The sequence below is a fragment of the Pongo pygmaeus genome, chromosome 22 (genome assembly GCF_028885625.2).
Source record: "Pongo pygmaeus isolate AG05252 chromosome 22, NHGRI_mPonPyg2-v2.0_pri, whole genome shotgun sequence".
Taxonomy (NCBI): domain Eukaryota; kingdom Metazoa; phylum Chordata; class Mammalia; order Primates; family Hominidae; genus Pongo; species Pongo pygmaeus.
In genome coordinates this window covers 49,980,470-50,005,324 of record NC_072395.2, presented here as the reverse complement: position 1 = coordinate 50,005,324, position 24,855 = coordinate 49,980,470, and the positions used below count along the sequence as shown (strand labels likewise).

The 24,855-nt window shown below is 36.1% G+C and overlaps 1 protein-coding gene across 16 annotated transcripts in view; it reads right to left on the bottom strand.

The window, feature by feature from the left end:
- Positions 1–24,855, bottom strand: part of TTC3 (tetratricopeptide repeat domain 3) — a 130,789-nt gene that overhangs the window by 104,117 nt on the left and 1,817 nt on the right. For 10 of the 16 annotated variants that reach the window (XM_063659733.1, XM_063659739.1, XM_063659735.1 and 7 more), the window contains exons 2-10: positions 12,392–12,546; positions 11,920–11,962; positions 11,447–11,597; positions 10,907–10,994; positions 9,502–9,555; positions 8,379–8,499; positions 5,591–5,676; positions 4,208–4,302; positions 3,010–3,072 (exon numbers count right to left, since the gene is read on the bottom strand). The exons of 3 other annotated variants lie outside the window; for them this stretch is intronic. In XM_063659733.1, coding sequence (XP_063515803.1) covers positions 3,010–3,072; positions 4,208–4,302; positions 5,591–5,676; positions 8,379–8,499; positions 9,502–9,555; positions 10,907–10,994; positions 11,447–11,597; positions 11,920–11,962; positions 12,392–12,535 — 845 coding nt within the window. In that variant the 5' untranslated portion in view covers positions 12,536–12,546. Of the gene's footprint in view, positions 1–3,009; positions 3,073–4,207; positions 4,303–5,590; positions 5,677–8,378; positions 8,500–9,501; positions 9,556–10,906; positions 10,995–11,446; positions 11,598–11,919; positions 11,963–12,129; positions 12,149–12,391; positions 12,547–15,463; positions 23,805–24,855 lie in introns of those variants that run through there. 3 more of the 16 variants (XM_063659734.1, XM_054468857.2, XM_063659740.1) reach the window with 2 other exon arrangements.

Here is a 24,855-nt window from a genome sequence, read left to right as displayed (position 1 = left end):
CACTTGGTATTATGAGATTTTTAAGCTTTTGTCCATCTGATGGGTATAAATGAGAAACTCGTAGTTTTTAATCTACATGTCCTGGAAGGATAATCATTTCCTCATAAACGTTTATTGACTATTTAGACCATTTATTTTTTAATTTTTTTGACTTTCACATTCTCTTTTATTCTATCACCACCTTCCCATAGTGATTAATAGCAGAGACTCTACATCCAGGCTGCCTGGGTTCAAATTCTGGCTCCATCACATCCACCTAGTGTCCTCAGACACTTTGCTTGGCCTCCCTATACCTCAGTTTCATCATCTGTAAAGAGGCAGTAGCACCTACCTCACACAGTTGTGAGGGTTTTACGAGTTAATACACATTAAGTGCTCAAAACAGTGATAACCGTGTTGTAAGATACAGTATTATTATTTTTACCCTTTTAGATATCAGTCTTGCCAAAGTTCTTTTTTAAATTGAATCTCTTTTTCATTTAAAGTTTCAACTTATATTTTCTAATCTTTTAGGATAAATTATTTCAGAAGTTTTAGCATTCAAGACTTTAACCCTTTTATTCCTTTCTAGTATTAAATTGTCCCATTTCTGTTCTCTTTGGACATCTCAATTCTTGCTTCAATGACAGCAGATAAGAAGTCTGGCCTTCCAGAACAGCTGAGGAGTGCATCCTCGCCAAACTGGGGGAGGGTGGATGTTTTACCCCCAGCTGTCCCTGCAGCTGCTCAGCCAGATTTCCACAGCAGATCCAGCATCCCTCTGCTTGGGAGCTTCAAAACATCTCAATCTCAGTAACTCAGATAAAAGTCTTTCTCAGGCATGGGTCCTCCTGTGTCAATGGCACATCTGAATTACTGGCAACGTGTTCTTTCCTTAAGTCACACCATCTAGTCACCTGATCAGGAGTTATATATACTATGGACTCTGAAAACATTATCCCTACATTATTGAGCAAATCATACAGACAATGTGTGAGGAGGCAGGAAACACCAGAAAAACCAGTGTGGTAAAACACTTCATGCATAAAATAGGCATCCAATATATATTGGTGATTGCCTAGTAAGAAACAAAGGAACAATGCTGCTGACCTGGCTTTAGTGAAATGTAGATAGTATTAAACCACAAGCTAGACCATCAGCAAGGAGGTACAAGGATAGATCCACAAGCTGCTCTTGGCCTTTACCTCACCAAGCTACCTAGCTTCTGTACTTCTACTCTGATTCACCTCCTGTTGCAGCAAGGTATTAGAAGGATCTTCCTTGTGTGTCTAGCATTCAACACTCATGAAAGAGAGCAGAAACACCCTGGTTTGCCTCTCAGCTCTCAGAGGTGGAAAGTGGATAACCTTCTGCCAGGCAATATTTCAGACAGGCACTCAATTTTCACAAGAGGCTAGACAAGTTGCCAACCTATTCATCTGATCTTGAAAGCATATAAATTCACCTTCAAACAGCACAAAATAAATGCAATTCTGAACCTAGCCAGAAGCAATAACCTAAAGACATTTGCAGCTCATTTCTTGTCAGAACCCGTTGAGGACAGTGGTATTGATGGAAGACTGTCAAGCCCATCCATTCCTCTAGTCTAGATAGCCTCGGTTTATCCACGGCTTAAGCCATCTAAAAGCTGCATAACGTTAATACAGCGGTATTCTCCAAGGTGGTTGGATTACTGGTGATTTTTATTTTCTTCTTTTTAAACTCTTGTATTTTCCAAATTTTCTACCATGAGAATGTGTTCTGTTTACAATAAAAGAAAAACACAATAAATGTTATTTTTAAAGCTACATGCTTAGAGTATACTACCTTCCCCACTCCCACCCTCCCATACAAGTGCTTTCACTGAAAAACAACTGATAGCAGACTCTCAGCTTTCATGAGGAAACTTCACAAAAAAATGTATTTGTGAAACCCAAAACTGTGCTTTCAGGGAGTTTTTGCTATGCATAAGATACTGCTGAGATTATTCTCTCCTCCATCACTCAATTAATATTACAGCCCAACTTCTTTCAAAACTAAATACTAGGAAAACTGTTTCACCTGACCAATTGGTGTCCTGTTTCTTTATGGACAATGAGAATTAAGTAACTTGTCAAGTTTTCCCATTTCATTTTGGGCAGCTGAAGGTCAGAGGCAAATATGAATGATAACTAATACCTATGCAGGACCTTATGCCTGTGTAGCTTGGTTCTGAGAATCCCAGATTCCAACTTCGTTTTCTGGTTTGTTTTCTTTTGAATATTCTTCTACTGTGTGGATGTGTTCTTGAATCCACCCTACACCCTTCTTACAGTAAGTCAGGACAAAATTAAATATAATAGTCTACCTGCTCAATATTAATGCTTAATATATATAATTTATGTTCTAAAAATTTTATACTGGGGAACAATAAAATCATGGTGCAGTATCTTTCTCAATCTTTCTTAGCTAATAAAAACTCAGCTCAAATTCAATATAAGGAACTGGAATTAATTATGACTCCACTCTCATAATATTAAATTTATTTGCCATCTTTCACTTATGAAGGATATTTACTTAATTTTTTTTATACCAGGATAAACAGAGAAAAGATGAAAACGCTTCTTTTATACTATATGGATTAATTAACAGAGCATAAAGAGGTAATATAGGTGTCATAAACACAGACTCTGACATCATCAGATAAAATCTGTGTTCAAATCTTGGTATCACTATTTACTAGCGGTACACTTTGGTCATGTAAAATGTGGACTATAACATTACCTACCTATTACGAGTGCTGTGAGAACTAAATAACGTATGCAAAGCACTTAAAATAATGCTTAACATATGTCTGCACTCAATCAGAATAGCTGCTGCTGTCACTGTTGTTATTATATATAAAGCCTAAGCATACTCTTTTAACCACTTAAGTATTTCTGCCAAAGAACTAGTCAAGGATTTTCTTGTATACCTGCAAAACAGAAAAGTTTCCCAAAAATGGGTATTTAGCATAATTATTCAGTGGTTGAGATACTTTAACCAACTTACCTAAACTGTCCAGTACGAAGAAAACAAAGAGCTCGGTTACCATAAAGAAGGTAGTTTTCAGGTCTTAAAAAGACACAATGTTTAGTCAGTAAAGCACATTACACATGAAACAAATAAAAATCACGCAGAAAACATAAGGCATGAGAAAACCTTCTTTAAACTTTACAGATGTGTGGCAGAGCAAAAAGAATATAGGACCTGGAGTCTTAACTGGCGAAGTCCCCATTCCTTCACTTCTTACATAAGTAACTTTGTTTGAACCAACCTAAACTTCCCTATATTCAAAATGAAGATAACTCTAGTTGCTCTAACTCAAAGGGCTGTTGGGGGATCAAACGAGACATATTAAAGAGCTAGCAAACTACAGAGTAACTCTAGAGGACAGGATTACTTATATAATAAGTCAAGACTATGTCGTTTTGACAAAGAACTGAGAAAGGAAGCCTACAGTAATTGCAAATTAAAATAGCTTCATTTGAACTTTTGTTTTTTAGTTTTATCTGACTGTGTGGTGAAACGTATCTCCCTTTCCTCCACTTCTTCCTCAAAAGAATAGGGCAGTAGCCTTTCAGAGGTGGTACACTAACTGGATTCCCTCATTCCCTGTGGAGATGCACAAGGGAGGAAAAAGAGCAGTGGCTACAGAGCACCCTTCAAAGGCTGCTACAATATTAGGTGGCCCGACTGAGACAACAGGGGCACAGTTATGAGGCACATCTGGAGGAAAGCTACAAAATTCTAGCAGCTGAGCAAAGAGAAGACAAGGTAGAGAGCGTGTATGCATTCTCTCAATTACCCAGTAAAAGTTCCCTCTTAGCAAAAAACCCTGAATGGGTGGCATCTTAACTATTAAGGACTAATCCTTTAATCCTTTTTGACCAGTTAATAACTTGGGAGGACTTGGTTGATAGCAAAATGAGAAGAAGACAAAAGAGGTAACTCTGTACTGGAAAGTTTTAAAGAAAATGGAAGAGAAAATTCACAATTTTGCCCGACTTGCTTGAGTTATGCTACTACGTTAGCTGCATATACCCAGGCCATCTCCAATGCTTCTAATGCCCAAGGATGAGAAAATCTATTCTGCATAACAAGTTGGAAGATACTCTCCAATTCTCTGTCTTGTTTTTATTTCTTCTGACTACCATTCTAACTTGATCTGCCAGGGAAAATGGATCTCTTTTGTTCTATTTGCTCTTACCTATATTCGATGGCTCTGGTGTAATAGATAATAGCTATATCAAATCTTTCTTTGGAAAACTCTTCATTTCCTTTCATTTTCATTAGTTCTCCTTGCTGAGAAACCAAGGTGAAAGAAGACCCATCAATTAGCTCCAAAAATAATCAAGAACCCAATACCTAGTAAAAATGGATCTGGATTTCTATCTTCGATATCAGAAATAACGTAGGGGATTATTTATGTAGAAAATGAGATTACAATACCCAATATTTTGTTACATATATATATACACACACACACTATATATATATACACACACACACACACACATATATATTTTTAGAGACAGGGTCTCACTCTGTCACCCAGGTTGGAGGGCAGTGGCGCAATCACAGCTCACTGCAGCCTCCATCTCCCAGGCCCAAGGGATCTTCCCATCTCAGTCTCCCAAGTAGCTAGGACTACAAGTGCACCCCACCATGCCAAGCTAATTTTTTAAAATTTTTTGTAGAGACCAGGTCTTGCTATGTTGCCCCAGCTGGTCTTGAACTTCTGACCTCAAGCAATCCTCCCACCTCGACCTCCCAAAGTGCTGGGACTACAGGCATAAGCCATCGTGCACAGCCTCGGTATATATATTTAAACAAGCCTGTCTTGAATGACTCAACACTAACTTTGTTAGAGAGTATTAAAAAGTAAACAAAACCATCACATTATGAATAATTACTAAAATTTTTGTGCAGTATTTGGCAGACCCACTTTTAAATATACCTTATCAATAAGGCAAATAAGGTAATAAGACTAAAAAATAGATGCAAAGTAGAATTTTAACTTTAAGTTAGCAAATGTGATATTATTCAAGAAGCCTTAGTGCCAAAAAACATACATAAATCAATAACATAGAGGCAATGCTGATTAGATTAATTGCAAAGCATGAGTTGGTAGGTTAACAAGAATATATATGAAAGGTGCTAGAGAAAAAACTAAAACTTTTCATTTTGAACACTCAATTTTTTAAAAATAAACTAAATCACATCATATCAACAGCATTAGGGAATTCAATACAACATTAAATATTTTACCAAATTCCTTTTTTAAAATTGAGTTAAAGTCCTATTTCCTATGTGTGAACAGTGTAGCACGTGAATTACATCTCAGCTGTTACCAAAGAAAATCATATTTCTTCAACTCATTAAAGACTAAAGTTTTTAAAAACCAAATTTTCACTTTCAATTAATGGTTTTTAAATCATTAGAAAACTCTGATCAAGATATTAGTTCTTTCTCTCAAATATGTCATCCAATTTTATGAATTGTATATTGTCAGCAGTTTTATTAACTTCCTCTGAATGTTAAAAGTTCTAATGGGCAAATCTTAAAATATATTTATAATATTCATTCTCACCTCTATACAATCCATACAACTTTGAGTTTTAAGTTCTTCAAGCAAATTGCAGTCTTCCATTACAATTTTAGTTATGTGGTACTTGTCTAAATTTTATTTTTAGGAGAGAGCAAGAGAGAACATTTGTTAAAAAAAAAAAAATTGGTATTGATAATATTCTAATTCTTAAGTTAGGTGAATCCACAAAGGTCCTATATTATTATTCTTTCTAAATAGCACGTTTCTTGTAACCTTTTATGTCTATTAAATAACTTAGTAAAAAAATAAACTGATAAAATGTTGCAGAAAACATCAGTTATTGCTTGCTGTGAATCTAATCTCACTTTTTATTTCTAGCAATAAAAAACCTTTATTTATAATTATATTAGTTGTAATTGTATTTACAATAAATGCTCTGTCATAACATATTCCAAATAGGCCACATAATTACTTAAGTCAATTCAATAAACACTGTCAAGCATGTATGGTGTACCATGCACAATATTCAATAAAAACGCATGAAAACAAAAACCTGGAAAACTACTTTCTACAATCTATTTAATATAAAGATTGAGTATCTCTTATTCAAAATGCTTGGGATCAGAAGTGTTTTGGATTTTGGATAATTTTGGATTTTGGAATATTTGCATTATACTGGGTGAGTATCCCAAATCCAAAAATTCAAAATGCTCCAATGAGCATTTCCTTTTTTTTTTTTTTTGAGATGCAGTTTCACTCTTGTTGCCCAGGCTGGAGTGCAATGGCATGATCTTGGCTCACCGCAACCTCCGCCTCCCGGGCTCAAGCGATTCTCCTGCCTCAGCCTCCCGAGTAGCTGGGATTACAGGCATGTGCCACCAAACCTGGCTAATTTTTTTGTATTTTTAGTAGAGACGGGGTTTCACCATGTTAGCCAGGATGGTCTTGATCTCCTGACCTCACGATCCACCCACCAGTCTTGATCTCCTGACCTCGTGATCCACCCGCCTCGGCCTCCCAAAGTGCTAGGATTGCAGGTGTGAGCCACCGCGCCCAGTGAGCATTTCCTTTGAGTGTCATAGCGAAGCTCAAAAAGTTTCAAATTTTGGAGCATTTCAGATTTTGGATCTTTGATGCTCAATGTATTTTAAATAAATACTTTCAAATGTTTTTATTCAGTATTTTTGACTCTCATGAGTAAAATGTTACAATGAGAAGTTACTTGAAACACTTATTATAAAAATTTAATAAACTAATTAAGATGCAGTAAGTAGTTTATCAGGCCTCATTTTTTACATTGTAAGCTATTGTATAAAAAGGATATTTTAAAGTGGCAAAAAAAAATTTATTGCAACAAAACTATAGTTAAGCCTCTAGCCAAACATATTCATTTCTAAAGTGAAAAGAGCACCTAAAATTTAAGATTCAATAAAGGACCTAGGAAAGTCACCAAATAAAGAAATTCTAAGGGATAGAGTAAGATTACATGGAATAAAACCTGGGCTTTGAGATCAGAGAGATCTGACTTATCTAGTCTTACCTACTACTTACTAGACTGCAGAAACAACACTTAACCTCTCAAAGTCAGTGTGCTCACTGCTAAAATAAAGATAGTAACAGCCACCTTGCAGAGCTATTATAAAGAAAAGAGAATATAAAAAATCAGCTATAAGCCTAAAGAGGTGTACCCAATACAAGATACTGCTTCTCTACTTCCACCATAAAATCTACCTTATAATTAAGGGCCTCCAAAACAATGAAGAGAACAACCTCTATCAGTGTAATACACCCCAGTGTCTAATAAACCTATGAGAAAGATGTGTCTTCATTTAATTCCTTTCTAGCACTTAAGTCAATAGTGCAAAATTTGCCTTTATCTCAGCAGAGATGGTAAATTATTGGTCATCATCTACTGAAAAGCCAAACCTTTCCTGTTTCAAGATTCCTATAACTATACTATAAAAACACTGCTAATATTCAAATGCTTTAAAGAAAAATATTTCACAAAGTAAAAGAAATATATAAGGCAGTTACCTCATACATAAAAGAATAACAGGTTCATGAAGAAAATAAAAATCATAAGCTTAGCTTCAGTGACTTTTTCTCACAAAGGAGACTACCCAGTTGTGGTTTCTCTGAGTATTACATATAACTTACAATATCCACTCAGTGAAAATTTTTAAAGTACAATAAACTAAAAATAATTAAGACAGAAAATATAGAATAAAATAATATAGAATTTTATTATTATATTATTTTATTATTATTATTATAAAAAATAAAATATAGAATAATTAAGACAGAAAATATAGAATAAAACTACCAGTTTGAAATTCTCTTTTTCGGCCAGGCGCGGTGGCCCACGCCTGTAATCCCAGCACTTTGGGAGGCCGAGGCGGGCAGATCACGAGGTCAAGAGATTGAGACCATCCTGGTGAACACGGTGAAACCCCGTCTCTACTAAAAATACAATAAATTAGCCAGGCGTGGTGGCAGGCACCTGTAGTCCCAACTACTTGGGAGGCTGAGGCAGGAGAATGGCGTGAACCTGAGAGGCAGAGCTTGCAGTGAGCAGAGACTGCACCACTGCACTCCAGCATGGGCAACAAAGCAAGACTCTGCCTCAAAATAAATAAATAAATAAATAAATAAATAAATATAAAAAATAAAAAATAATAAAAAAGAAATTATCTTTTTCAGGCATATAAAACAAAATAAAAACATTTTTTTAAATTCTAAGATAAATCAGAAATCACGTAACTACACATCTCATTTTTCCAAATACCTTTAAAAACTGAGTCAAGTAACAATTTAAAGCATTTATACTTACATTCAGTAAAGAAAATACTTAACATAGGCCAACAATTTTCAATTGATCCTAATTTAGTTAGAATTGTTACATCGCCTGCATATTTTATCCAATTCAGAGCTTCTTCCATTGCCAAGATTTTCTGTTTCAAAAGAGAAATGAAGAATGGGGCTTTGGTTATTAATTCTAAATTTGCATGTGGCATTATAAATTCATCTTAAGCAAGTATTTCAGATCCTTAATACAAAACTGGTACAACCACTTATTTTTTGCTACTCTGGCATGTAACCTAGAGTAGACAAACTCTGACATATAAATTAACAGATACCATGGACTCATATATGTTACCTCTTCAGGTGACCTCAGGCCACCCTCAGAGCTCAAGATGCTTCTGCAATTACTACAGACCTGGAATTTGAGGTCTACAACCTGGCCAGACTGCCTAGGGTAGAAGGCAAGTGCAATATAACAAAGTGGATGCGGGGTCTCAGATCTCATCTACACAAAGACTTCCATCCTTACCCCAAGGTTAAATTTATAAATTAAAGTTCTCCAAAGGAACTACATATTTTACGTGGTCTGTGGCAAACAGAAGAATAAGGAGATAAAGAACAAGAGGAAGATGTGGCTGGGCAAATGGGCACTCAGTGCAGTGATCTCCATGAAGGATGAAGAATTCACAGAAATGTTATTTGTACTTCTAATGTCTAAAGTAACTTCAAAAATTAAAGTTAACAATGGGTTTAAGGTAAACATAGAAGTTTATGGCATCAGTATCATTAAAAATTGGTTTAACATTAAATCTGGAGATTACCTAGCAATTACATATCAAAAAATATTCATACCAGAGGCCTAATAATTTCATTTGGGGAAACATAAGCCAGGTAAATAATCTAAAAGAGAAAAAGAATCAACTTGTAAAATAGGCTCAAAATTACACTATGTACATGGGTTAAAAAAAAAAAAAGAAAATGATCCAAACCCCCAAAATGAGGAGTCTCCTTAAGGAAAATATGGAAGTCAATACTACCAAATACCACATATAGAACATTGAGTGTATGGACTCAATACAAGGGGAAATGAGCAGTGAGATGCCTCCCATTCATCCACAGTGGCTGTGCCAGGTTCAGTGTTTAACACTTACATTTTCTATTTTACAACCAATTCTCAATAAGCCTCCAATAAGGAATGAATCATTCTGAAAAATAAAAAAGGACATATTTTTTCCTTATTCAGTCAATTCTACTTGAATTTTCTAACAGAAAAATGGCCTACATTTTAGGAACACTACTATATGTACACAGTAGTACACTTCCGACAAGCATTTACATGACCAAGTTACCCCTTAAGACCCTAAGACAAGATTTCCAAAATAGTCTCCCATAGGGTTCTAGTAGTAAAATAACTTAGTGTAATCTTTAGACATGTGAATTTTTTTTTTTTTTTTTTAAACAGGGTCTCACTCTGTCACCCAGGCTGGAGTGCAGTGGCGCAAACTCAGCTCACCACAACCTCCATGTCCCAGGCTCAAGCGATTCTCCTGCCTCAGCCTCCCAACTAGCTGGGATTACAGGCACGTGCCACTACCACCCAGCTAATTTTTGTATTTTTAGTAGAGGCGAGGTTTCTACAGGCTCACACCAGTAATCCCAGCACTTTGAGAGACCAAGGCAGGTGGATCATCTGAGGTCAGGAGTTCGAGACCAACCTGACCAACATGGTGAAACCCCATCTCTACTAAAAATACAAAAGTTAACTGGGCATGGTGGCAGGCACCTACAGTCCCAGCTACTCGGGAGGCTGAGGCAGGAGAATCGCTTGAATCCGGGAGGCGAAGATGGCAGTGAGCCAAGATCTCGTCACTGCACTCCGGCATGGGTGACAGAGGGTGACTCCATCTCAAAAATAATAATAATAATAATAAAGTTCATTGCACTTAAATTTTTTTATAAAGGTACACTGGCTTGTATGTTACTGCAAATAACTACTGCAGAAAATAAACATCAGAATGCCCTTTCTAAATTTAATAGTACCAAGAACAACACTTGACTCCATAACCAACTGAAATTTAAAAAGCTATCCAACAGCTTTCAAAAAAAAATTAAAAACCACAAAAACTCTCAACTTATCTCAATAATATAAGGAAGGACACCTCCTCAAATCTGCCCTGATAAAGTCTACCTACCCAAAGACAAAATATTTGTTGATGGTCATGTGATTTTATATCAACAGATAGAGCACATCACTTTGAGAACTTGTGGCAAATGTTTCCATGAACCCATATCCCACTTCCCACGACAAGTTCCAATTTCTATCCTTTAATGACAAGATGCAGTCCTGGTCCCCAGCGTAGAACCATGACAGCAGCCATCTCCCTGACCTCTCAAATACTGAGCACGCACTGATGGACAGCAGATTCATCTCAGGTTAACCAAAACTAAAACCATTACCTGTTAACTGCTATAAATTAGTCATTTGAGCCTAACACCATATAAATGCTTATATTATTTAAACCAAGGGCTCGGGGGAACCTACATTCTACCACTTACAGCAACTTTCTTTGCCAAATCCACAATATCTTCCATCAACTCAAGATGTTGTAATTTCTTCAAATTTATCTCAGAAGCACGTGAATTGCTTAAAGACAAATTTATTTTTTAAAATATTAGATTCTCATATATACAAATTCATTGAACTTTATGCTTAGCTATATATCTCAAACCATTAAAAAATAAGTTCTCTTTTTCTTCACTCTAGGTAACAATAACTAAGCTATTTATTAAATGAACAAAATACTTTATCTTTTTCCTCTCTTCTGCACTATAACACTGATACTTATAAACAAACATGTTAATTCTTCCTGACTCAGCTTCCAGTCTACCATCTAGTACTATTCATAATTTCACTGATTATGTTACAATTATTCATTCATATCCAAATCTCAAGTATTTGTTTTTTCCACCCTATTAGACAAAAGTTGAGCAGCATACAAGAATAAGACATAAGCCTTCCATTGAACTTGCATTTCTTGGTATTGGGTAACATGTTTATCACTGTCCATACAAAATGAGTAACATATAGTAACTTACTTGGCGTCCACACAGGGATGCAATCGTGATATTACAGAACTGTTTTGATGTTGAAACAGAAGTGGCCAGAAGATGTTTATTTTAATGGCATCACAATAATCTTGCAGGACAGAAACTGGTTTACTACACCATATACTGCAGATGTCAAATTCTTAATTAAAAAAAAAAAAGTTTAAAATTAATGTTCATGCCTCATTTTTTAATGAATCAACACTTAACAGTAAAAAGGCAAAACTGGATATGGAGATGGAAGAAATGAATGAATGAAGTATTTTAGCCTGTTAAATGTTAAGAATATTTAAATGCTGACTAAAACTCTATTTTAACAAAGAAAAGTTCTGATTTCTAGTGAAAAACTAGTAAGAATACATTTTTAAAAGGCATATAAATCTGTTGTATTGCTATAACAGGATGGATGGACCTCCCTTTACAGTCTTTCCATAAATTAACATTAAAAATACCAATGTACTCACCTAAATTCCTCTCACTTTGGATATAATCTTTATATTGCATACCCTAAAAAGAAGAAAATAATTTTGATTTGTGTCTAGTAAAATGTTCTTGATTTTTAATCTAAGGATTATCAGAACGAACCAAAGAAATTTCAGTGGGCATTTATTTATATGCTTCAAACACATCTTCAGCCAATGAGTCTTAATTTGAGACCCTTTTTACAGTATTACCTGAGTTTGCGTCTATGGCTCTCCTCAAGAGCTTTTCTTATCCCCTGTCAGAAAACCACCTTTTGCCACCACTCATTCTCTGGCATTCCAATCTTATTTTTAAGCCAGTGCTTACTTTCCCTTCTCAAATCAACTTTTCAACAGCATGTGTACCTCCCTGTCAAAACGCACATACCACAAAAACATCTTTACTCAGATCGCCCTAAACCAGAAAACCTTCAATATACAATATCAAAAACGAAAAATTAGCAAACCTACTTACCACCCCATCACAGTAAAGCTGAGTCACACGAACATAATCATTGGTCATAAATTCAGCAGCAAAGACACAATCATCCACGTAAGGGCAATCTTCTAACAAGGCATAATCCGCCACAGTGAAATCTCCCTCAGCAAAATTGTCCATGATGCACAAGTCTAAGGAGACAACACAAATTCAAGTCAGTAATTAAATCATTTGAAATAACAGAAGAAAGTTTTCCTGGCTTCTATGGTATATTAGAAAAATACTTGGAACCTATGCCCCAAGGAAATAACTCCTATCAGAACACTGAGCTCCGAAAGATTCTCGTCCCCATTCTGCTGACTTTTCCCCTCTCTCCAGATAATTTAATCTATTTCTTCTTTTCCTTAGGTTCACATATTCACCATCTCTACTCTTAAGTTAACCTGTTTACATGTCTCCTTTAAATGGAGGATCATTAAGGGCATTATTTATCTTCGTATGTGCCTAGCACATGGTAAGCTCTCAAATAAGTGTTTGCTGAATGAAGAAAAGACATCTTCCCATTGCTGCATTTGTACCCTACCTGCTTTTACTGCATTCTGTGAAATATGCCATTTCATCATACACAAACTGTTATATTCTCAATCTCCTGGCCTGACCTAAATTCTGACTCCACTGAGAACTTTCCTATCAACTGCTCATATTCTCCTATCCATCTCTCAGTGTGTTTCTGTCTTGGGCAAAGGAGTAGGGCTAGAGTGGTACAGGGTAAGTCTGCCAATCTCCTAACTCCCCAAGGCGGCATCCAGACCTTCCATCCTCCTATCGACTGCTGCTTCTAATGCTCTCACAACTACTGCAATACACAATCAGCACTACTAAATCGCAAAAAGGAAAAAACCCTCACATTATCAAAATCCATGTTTTAAAAATACGTATTTCAATGGGGGGCAAGGGGGATTAGTGCTAAAGTTTCAGACTAAGGGTTTTTCTTCCTGAAGAAACTTCAATAATAAGGATTTTTATAGTGATCAGAGAATAGCTACATAGGCCAAACATCACTGAAAAATGCACCATTTTATTACTTCTAGCTCTTGCCCATATAATGGCTTTCTTTTCCTATCATCACCAGCACATCATTAACACTATTCCTTGTACCTATCACTTCACCATTATTATCCTACTATTATCAGGATAAACCAAGTTTCTTCTTTCCAAAGCAAGACCACTACCAGTCCTTGAAATTCAAATCTATTTATTTAATCAATCCATCTCATGATGTCCAATTTGCTGTACGAAAACTTCACAATATCACAAGTGAAGAATAATAACAATCTTCCTAGCAAACTATTTGTACTATGTGTCACATACCGTACCAAATGTTTTACATGCATTATTTCACTAATCCTCACAGCAATTCTTCTTAGCAGGCACAATTATCGTCATCTCCACTGTACAAATGGGAAAATGCTCACTTAAATAAAGTAATTTGCTCATGTCACCAAGCTAGGAAGGATTCAAATCCAGTCTTTAGTTGCCATAGCTTCTGCTCTCAAACACTCTCTTTTACTACATCTAATTTTCCTGTCATTGTCACCTATTTATCTCTTAGTTACTGTCACATTTCAAGATCACTGGCAACTAGTTCACAGTGTTTTTCTCTTTCTTCCAAATTCTATCATCATCCCAGACACATCGAGGTCCATGCACACAATACCCTAGCCTTGTAGTTTAACAACCTCCTCAACTAACATGAACTTCACTGCCTACCTCAGTAGGCTCTCCCACCCCAGGGTGACACCTCAGATTACTGCCTAGGTCGAAACCAGTTGTTAAATCTTTTATTAGCTCCTCTCTGACCATAGCCAAGAGTCATTACGGCTCATGTCTTCCTGATTTCCTACCACAGCCATTCTTCAACTTCATCAAGAACTCTTCGTTTTTCACCCATCTGAATCCTCCATTCTCATTCACTTTCAGTTTCCTACGATTTGGTTTCCACTTCGACCATTCAAGAGAAACTGCTTTCATTAGGATCATTAATGACCTTCCACAAAAGACTGGTTATCTATAATGTCTAGAACCTGACCTATTCTGCATGAATATTTCTAGAGTTTAAAAAATTTAACTCTAAAAGTGAACAATGACCAGAAAACATAAGATACTGGAGCACCCAAACTATAGCACATAATATGAGGTATATGCTAAACTCACTTGTCTTACAAATTTTTTTGGCATAAAATACAGAAAGAGCCAAGAACTGTCACAGCCCGCACATCATGGCGTCAATTACAATACAATTAATGCGCTCATACCTGGCAGACTGATACTGGTCACTCAAGCCTAGCAAATCTCACTGATAACACACACAGCACCAATTGTACTGTAATTACGACACTGGGGGTAAATTTTATTTTCTATTTTGTTTTGGTTTTTTTTTTTTTTTTTTGAGACAGTCTCACTCTGTCGCCCAGGCTGGAGTGCATTGGCACAATCTCAGCTCACTGTAACCTCCACTTCCCGGGTTCGAGCGATTCTCCTGCCTCGGCCTCCCAAGTAGCCAGGACTACAGGCGCCTACCACCACGCCCAGCTAATTTTTGTATTTTTAGTAGAGACGGGATTTCACCATATTGGCCAGGCTGGTCTTGAACTCCTGACCTTGTGATCTGCCCGCCTCGGCCTCCCAAAGTGCTGGGATTACAGGCGTGAGCCACCGCACCCGGCCTTGTATTTTGTTTTTAACTAGAGAGGCAATGTGACAAAGTGGTTAAGAACATGGACTCTGCAGCCAAGACTCTGGGCTTGAATCCTGGCCCTCTTGTTTCCTTGGGTGTGTGATCTTGGGCAAGTTACTTAACCTCTCTGTGCTTCCTCTGTGTTTCCTTGCATATCAAATGGGGTTAACGATACTACCTACCTGATCAATCAGTTAATACATGAAAAGAGCTTAGAAGAGTACCAGGTATATTGGAAATGCTATAAATACCAGTTATCATTAACATTAATGTTAGAGGAGTATTTTTAAAATCCACTGTTTGGATGCTTCCAGCTAAATAGTCTACCTTAATTGCTAAATCCAAAGAGCACTTTTCAGCTTACAACTTACTTGACGCTGTGGACCACTTCCTCCTCAGAACTCTTCATTTGGACTCCAAAGACCATCTTCTCCTGGTTTTCCTCCTATTCGTCTGGCTGCTCTTCCTCAGTTTCCTTCATGGGTTCTTCTTCTCCATTCCCTGCCACCCAATGTCAACTCTCTTTTCTTCTCACTCTTACTCTCTCCTTGGGTGAATTTATCCACCACACCCATGACTTAACACAGCACTTTCTGAACTTGCATCGTTTGCATAGATTCACCGTGATTTTTGCCATTTCCATGTATCACATATATTTTTAATTAATATTTCCCTTTTATTGAGCTCACTTGGCCTAAGTGATAATGTCCATAATTATCAAAGGTTAGATGTGCAAGTTATGTTTCTCATACACATTAAATTCCTATCTATTAAAATTTTTTCAAGTGTTTATCTATGTACCAGTTTAAATTATCTCATATGCACTGCAGTAAACAATGGCTTCCAAACTTCCAAATGCTGAAGACTCCCAAATCCTTCCAGGCGGGGTTGTATCTTTTGACTTCTAGACCCTACTAGAACTACTACAGGATCTTAACCAAGATGTCCCACAAGCCCCTCTGAATCAGGAAGTTCAAAAACAAACATCTTTTCCTCAAAAATAAACATTTGAAACCAAGTTCTTTCCTCTTTCTGTATGCTGTTTATCAGTTAATTGTTCTACATGCCATTTTACTGCCCATACCTAAACCCTGGGAGTCAACCTAGACTCCCCAGTCTCCTTCAATATTTCTGTCCAACGGACCACTAACTCTTGTCATTTCTGCTTCCCTAAGAAATCTAAAATTAGCACACATATACTTCTTTATGCCCAGTGCCACTGCCTTCACTGTTTTTCCTCTGAACTAATTTAACAAGAAGTCTCCTAACTAGTCAGGCTTGCCTTCAATCTTGGCATCCTCTAAAACTCTGATCATATCACTTTACTGCTTAAAACCATGCAACAGCTTCCCTTCAGCTTGAGAATAAAGTCCAACTTCCCTAATATAAGCATAGAAGACCTTTTGTGATCTTGCTCCTGCTTTTAACCCCAGTCACTCCACGACACACAACCTAGAAGCCAGTCATACCCAACTGCTTGTCCTTCCTAAGCAAAACTTATTCCGCAACCACCTAATGTCTATTAGTTCTTAATACCCAATTTCGGGAAGCATTTCCTGATCTTCCCACTACCATCAAGTTGATTTTTGCACCTCTTCTCTGTAAACAAGAGCACCCTGCCCATGTCTCTGACAGCAGTTTTCACACTGTTTGACCATCACAGGTTTATCTCTGTAGGGTCACTATGGATCCAGAGGATATATTGTGCAATCCACTTGTCATCTATACTGCTATTTACTTAATAGTTTTCTTTAGGATAACTCAAATCTTAACTTAGATGTAAACTAGTTTTAATAGAAATGTTGATATCACCAAGAAAGCTTGTTTGGTACCATAAAATTTTTTATAATACAAACAAACAAAAATATACTACTAAAATTAAATATTAAAATAAAGAGCTTCTGATCCCATCAGTTATGGTGAACTAGACACTCTGGGGGAATGTACTGTTGGGAGGAAAAAGGTAGATCCTAGATTAAAAAAAAAAAAAACACTTTTTGGATGTTTTTGCTGAGATCATAGAAATAGGGAAACATTTGAAGGCACCCTCTCCATGCAAAAGCAACAAACCTTGAGCTAGAAATTAAACTTGGCTACAGTTTAGTGCTACAAGCAGTGGTGCCAAGAGCAGTAATAGGATCACGACACTGAGCCCTGGGCCAGAAGCAAAATGTAGGAATTCAAAAGTGATGCCAGCTAAACTTCCTGGCTCCCAGACAAAGCTGATAGAAATGCTTTCAGAAAGAAAGCATCCTCAAATTAGACTCTCAAGATTCCCACAAAGATCAAACAGAAGTTCATAATCAATGATCACCAAACACATGAGGTGACAGCTACATTGAGGGAGAGACAACAGGAAAAAAAAAAAAAAAAAGCAATAAATTTAGACATCCCCCTCCTCAAGGATATCAGACATTGAGAATGTCTGATATAGTCTACAGAATAGCTATAGAGTCACAAAAATCAGCATATAACATGAGAACATGAAGAATGACTGGGCATATCAAAAAAGAACCAGGCAGAACTTTTAGAAATTAAAAATGCGGCCGGGTGCGGTGGCTCACGCCTGTAATCCCAGCACTCTGGAAGGCCGAGGCGAGCAGATGACGAGGTCAGGAGATCGAGACCATCCTGGCTAACACGGTGAAACCCCGTCTCTACTAAAAATACAAAAAAATTAGCCGGGCGTGGTAGCAGGCACCTGTAGTCCCAGCTACTCGGGAGGCTGAGGCAGGAGAATGGCGTGAACCCGGGAGGCGGAGCTTGCAGTGAGCTGAGATCACGCCACCGCACTCCAGCCTGGACGACACAGCGAAGACTCCATCTTAAAAAAAAAAAAAAAAAAGTAATTAAAAATGCAATTGTTAAAAGAAAAAAAAAGAGATGGGATGGGTTACAGAGGATATTAGGCACAGTTGAAGAGAAAATCGGTGAACTAAAATATATGCCTTATGAAATTACCCAGCACTTAAATTCTGGTAAAGAGAAACAGAGATAAAAAATATGAAAGATAAAGAATAAGTGATCTGGAAACAGTTTAGTGTATATATATATCCAGTTAAAGTTCCAGCAGGAGAGAAGAGACTAATGAGACATAATATTTAAAGAATACAGGGCTCAGAAACTTCTAGATCTCATGAAAGACAAAATGCAGAATCATGAAACACATGCATCCAAAATAGGATAAATATAATCTCGATCTAGACTTAGAAGTGAAATGATGTAACACCAAAGACAGAAAATCCAATGTAACTAAAAGAAAAAGGATATTTTCTTCAAAAATGCATAAATAGGCTGGGCACAGTGGCTCACGCCTGTAATCCCAGCACTTTGGGAGGCTGAGGTGGGCAGATCACGAGGTCAAGAGATCAAGACCATCCTGGCCAACATGGTGAAACCCCGTCTCTACTAAAAATACAAAAATTGGCCAGGCATGGTGGCAGGCGCCTGTAGTCCCAGCTACTCGGGAGTCTGAGGCAGGAGAATCACTTGAATCTGGGAGGCGGAGGTTGCAGTGAGCCAAGATCGCGCCATTGCACTCCAGCCTAGCAACAGAGCAAGACTCCACCTCAAAAAAAAAAAAAAAAAGCATAAATAAAACTAGCAGCACACTTTGTATAAGCAACAGCAGAATAGTATTCCTATCCTACTGACAGAAATGAAACACCAACCTACAATTGTACATCCATCAAAATGATCTGTCAAGAACAAAGGTAAAATAAAAATACTTTTAGATTTTTTTTAATATCTAAAACCGAGTCAACCACCAACCAAGACACTTGGAACATACCAATTAAAAGACAGAAGTTGTCTGGTGAGATTAAAAGAAAAATCCAGTAATATGTCCCTTATAAGAGACACTTAAAATGTGAGGACACTACAAAAATCAAAGTAAAATGAAGGAAAAGAATATTCCAGGTAAATTAGCACCAAAAGAAAGATGGGATCAGACAGAAAGCCTCTAAGACAAAGAAGCAAACTTAGAGAAGATCGCAATATAGTAAAGGTTCGAGCCACTAGGAAAATAATGTTAAGCTTGCATGTAGCTAATAAAAGTCTCAAAATACAGAAGAACAAAAATTGTTAGAACTACAGGAAATCTGTTAGAAACTAGTAATGGTGGAATATTGCCACACACTTCTCTCGGTTAATGATAGGATAAACAAAAATTAATAAGGATAAAGACTATCAGAACAACACAAATAACAAGTTTTACCTAAAAGACACTTAACAATTACACAATATATACTCTTCACAAGTATACACAAAACAGTTCTAATAATTCACTATGTACAAGGCCATAAAGCAAGGGCAAAAACAAAGATGTTAAAAAGATAAAATATTCTTTGGCAACACAATTAAGAAATCAATAATTAAAGGAAAATAACTTAATACAGACACATTTGAAAATTTAAAAATGTCTAAGTAACTCATAAGTCAAAGAAAAAATCAAAATAGAAATTTTAAAAATACTTAGATTTGAAAGTTACTGAAAACACTATAAATTAAACTATGTTAGATAAGCAAAAATGAACTTTGAGGAAGTTTACAGCCTTGCATGCTCATACTAGGAAATAAGAATGGTTGAAAATTAATGTTAAGTGTGTAATTTAAGTGAGAAAAATAGTAAATAATAAACTGAAAGTAAAATGAATAAAAGGGAAAAAAGATCAATGAAATAAAAAACAAATAATAGAACAAATTAGGCCAAAAGTTAATCCTTTGCCAAGATTTAAAAAATGGACAAACTTTTACTAAGACTGATCAAGAAAGAGAAGTCAGACATAAATAATATTCAACGTGAGAAAAGGGGAACACATACACAAATAAAACAGACTAAAAAGAGAATTAATGCCATACCATGAGCAGTGGCTCATGCCTGTAATCCTAGCACTTTGGGAGGCCGAGGTGGGCGGACCACTTGAGGTCAGGAGTTTGTGAGGAGCCTGGCCAACATGGTGAAACTCCGTCTCTATTAAAAATACAAAAAAGTTAGCCAAGCATGGTGGCGCACACCTGTAATCCCAGCTACTTGGGAGGCTGAGGCAGGAGAATCGCTTGAACCCGGGAGACGGAGGTTGCAATGAGATGGCACCACTGCACTACTCCAGCCTGGGCAACAGAGGAAGACTCCACCTCAAAAAAAAAAAAAAAAAAACAAAAACAAACAAACAAAAAACCATACCATAAACTTGATGTGAAGAACTTAAAAATTATGATGAAAGGACAAATTTCTAAAACTTACCAAAACTGACTAAAAGAAATAGAATACCTGAACAGTCCTATGACTATTCAACTGCTAATTACTACTAAACCTCCAAGAAGAAAACATTAGATCCAAATGACCTTATAGTTAAGTTCCACCAAGCTTTTAAGAAACAAATCACTCCAATCCAAATTCTCCCAGGGAACAGAAAAAGAGGAACTACTCTCTAACTCATGGTATAAAGTCAGTGTAACTTTAATACCCAAGTCAGATAAGACAGCCAATAAAAAATGAGAAGTGATTCTAGCCATAAACAGACACAAAACTCTAAATAAAATATGAGCAAACTCAATCTAGTAGTTCATAAAAATATGATCTATAAAGACCAATTTGGGTTTATCTCAAGAAAGAATATAAAAGAAAATGAACAGTTTTAAATCTATAAAACAGAATTCATTACATTTAACAGATTAAAGGAGAAAAGACACAAGATATTCTCAACAAATGCACAAAAGCATGTGACAACTGCAAAGACTTCCCTAACTTAATCAAAGGTATCTACAAAAATTCATAGCAAATGTTATTCTCAGCTGAGAAATATTCTCTTTAAAATTGAGAACAAGACCTCTATGCCCACTATAATCGCTTCTAATGAACAACCCTAATCACTTCCATTGAACATAAGTATAAAGTATGCCAGCACATTTAAGACCAAAAAAAGAATAAATTTAAAGCAAAAATAACTAGAATGAAAGAACCAAAACTGTCACTATTTGCAAATGATATAATTATCCACACAGAAAACACAAAGGAATTTCAGAAAAAATATTAGAAGTAGTAAGTTTATCAAGTGGATGACTAAAGGGTCAATATTTTTAAAAATTCATTAAATTTCTATTTAACAATAAATAAGTTAAAATATTTACTAACAATAAAGTTAAAATAGAATCTTTAAGAACACCACCATTTATAATAGCAACAAAAACAATAACATCGGAATTAACATATAAAAAGTGGAAGACCTCTATGGAGAATATTATAAAACTACACTAAAACCTTAAATAAATAGAGATACATACCATATTCTTAGATAAAAAGGATCAAAATCTTAAAGATTTCGATTCTCCCCCAAACTGATTCAATTAATTCTAATTAATACCCAAAGGGTTTTTCATGTCATGTAACAAGCTAATTCTTAAGAACAAATGACCAAAAATAGGTGAGATTCAAGTCCTCCCCAGATACCAAGATTTCAAGTAAAACTATAGTATTAATGATTAAGACAGTGTGGTATGAACACAGAGACAGACAAGGTGACAAGTGACACAGAAAGGCAAGCCAAAAACAGACCCATGCAGGTAGTAACTAAACATGTAAAAGAGATGGCATAGCAGACCACTGGTGAACAGAGGGCCAATTCAATACATGGTACAGGGATAATTAGAACCACACAGGAGAAAAACAAAAAGAATGTGGATCACTATCTCAGAACATACACAAAAATCAATTCCAGATAAATTATGAACTTAAATGTGGAAGACATCATTTTAAAACCTCTAAAAAGAAACAGAGGAATGTCTTTATAAGCCCAGGGCAAGAAAGGTTCCAATTAGATTATGTTAAAATTAAGAACTGCTGTTCACCAAAACACACCATAAAGAGTAGAAAGGCCACAAACCAGAAAAAGATATTTACAATGCACATAATCAATGTTACCAGTTTATCAGTTTTAAAAGACAACTCATCAGAACAAAGGGTAAAATATATGACTAGATATTTCATAAAAAGGAAACAAAGACAGTTCATAAACATACAAAAGATGCTCAATCTCATTAATAACAAAAAATGCAAATTAAAACCACAATGATGCATCATTTCATACCCATTCCATTGGCAAATATTAAGCCTGACAATAACAAGTGTTGGAGAGGTTGTAGATCAACTGTAACTCTTACACATTGTTGATCAAAGTATATAAACAGACAAAACTGCTGGCCAAAGTACAAACTGATACAACCCCTTCAGAAAGTAATCTGACATTATTTTGCAAAGCTGATCATTCATACCCCTTGATCTAGCAATCCCATTTCTAGCAAACAGCTTACTATAGTGATATGGCAGTATTTCTTTCTCTTTTCTTTTTCTTTTGCTGCTGAACAAATTAACATGGTGGTATTTTAACCTTTTTTTTTGCTCGCAAACCACCAAAAGTGCTTTTTAAAATTGGATACCCCTTACCCATTAAGATGAGATTTAAAAAATATCACCACGAGATTAAATAATTGCAAAGGGTGAATTTCTAGAATATCACAGTGACATTTTAAAGTAAAACTGATATCTCATTCTTTTAAATGTATAATTATTACCAGCATATGGTTGGCCAAAAAACATACCCTGATAACATTAAAAAAAAAAAAAAAAAAGAAACTGTATTGGAAATATATCTCTTAAGGAAATGGATGGGGAAGTGCCAGGATTAAAAGAGGCTTTCCCTAACACTATAGCGGTATTTTAAATTATCCCTTTGTAGGCCAGGCGTGATGGCTTAAGCCTGTAATCCCAGCAGTTTGGGAGGCCGAGCCGGGCAGATCACCTGAGGTCAGGAGTTCAAGACGTGACTAGCCAACATGGTGAAACCCCGTCTCTACTAAAAATACAAAATTAGCCGGGTGTGGTGGTGCGCACCTGTAATCCCAGCTACTCGGGAGGCTGAGGCAAGAGAATCACTTGAACTTGGGAGGCAGAGGTTGCAGTGAGCCGAGATCATGCCACTGCCCTCCAGCCTGGGCAAAAAGAGCAAAACTCCACTCAAAAAAAAAAAAAAAATCCCTTTTTTTTCCCCAAGTGAGTTTTCCCACTTAGGGCAATGCCATAGTAAGATTCCACAAGAACCTGTGGTTTGCCTTTCTTATGTAAAGTGCAATGTTAGAAACATAAAGTGAGAAAGTAGCACTAGCAGGAGGCCTCAGGCATTACCATTTTTAGGAAAGAGTACCTACGGAATGTAATGATCTAGAAACTGATTCATTAACATCATTTGTACCCACACACTCCTTAGCAAATCTTCATTATTCCTCTGGGGCTCATATACCCCAGTGTGAAAATTAGAAAAATTCTTACAACTGTGAACCAAAAAGTATATAACTTCATAACAGCAAAACCTAGAAACAACCAAAATGCCCATCAACAGAAGAATGCATACACTGTGTTATATTCACACATGGAATACTACACAGCAGTGAAAATTAATGACTTACATCTATACCGAATATTACTAACTCAGAAACATCAAGTGAAATAAGCAAGTCCCAGAAAACTATACCCAATATGATTTTTTTCTACTCAAAAACAACAGAAACCATACAATACATTTTTGAGGGATGTATACATATCTGATAAAATTATTTTTAAAAACAAGGCATAATATACACAATTCAGGATGGTAGTCACCTCTGGAAGTAAGCACATTCAATACTGGTCATTCTGATTATTGGATTGAGTGGTGAATTCATAGGTGTTCATTTTATTGTTCTGCTATACAGCTTGCATATGTTTTACATATATTTTGAATTTATTAAATACTACAATAAAATGGAGAGGAAAAGAAAAATTTTTTTAAACATTCATCATATGAAAAAAATACTTTTAATTAAATCACCTAACCTGCCACTAAAGAGGTACATATTTAACATATCATGGAAATTCTATCTATACATCAACCATAGGAACTGACATACATTAGGTATACAATAAATGCTCATTGGAATTAATCTTATGAGAACCAAAGGAGATAAAGACTAAGCCAATTAGCTGTAAGAGATAAATCCATAGGCTGACACAGAGCTATAAGAGAAGCCAAGGTGGCTACAAGCAAATTTAGCAGCAACCAAAAGTCATAAGGAAGCTGGTCAGTAAAGAGACGGCAAAAATGTAAAGTCTAATAACATAAAGTGTTAGCAGGGTTGTGAGGAAATGGTGTTCTCACTCAACACCAGTGACAGTGAAAATTGGTACAACCACTTCGAGAGCTTCTGTGATACTTGGTTAAGTTGAAGATGCACATAGCCTACAATCCAGCAAATCTACTACTTAGGTGTATTTCCTACAGAAACTTCCAAATGTGTGCACAAGCAGACAAGTACAAAGATATTTATTGCAGGACTGTTTTTAAGAGTCAAAAACTGAAACAAGTTCAAAGTCTATCAACAGGTGAATGTATAAATAAATATGGTATATTCATACAACGCAATTCTATACCAGCAATTAAAATGAATGAACCAAAGATAACACAATTATTCAATCTGTTCATATATAAACCTCAAAATACGATGCTGAGCAAAAAAAAAAAAACCAGCAAGTTGCAAAAAAGCATGTATATTTTAATACCATTAAAGTTTAAAAACAAACAATTATATTGTATATGGATTCACCATGATCAAAGTATAAAATATGCCAAGTAAAGATATACACAAACCTCAACGCAGTGGCTATCTCTAGAAAAGGAGGGGAAGGAACTGAGAGCAATTTTATTTCTTTAAAAAAAAAAAAGAACATCTG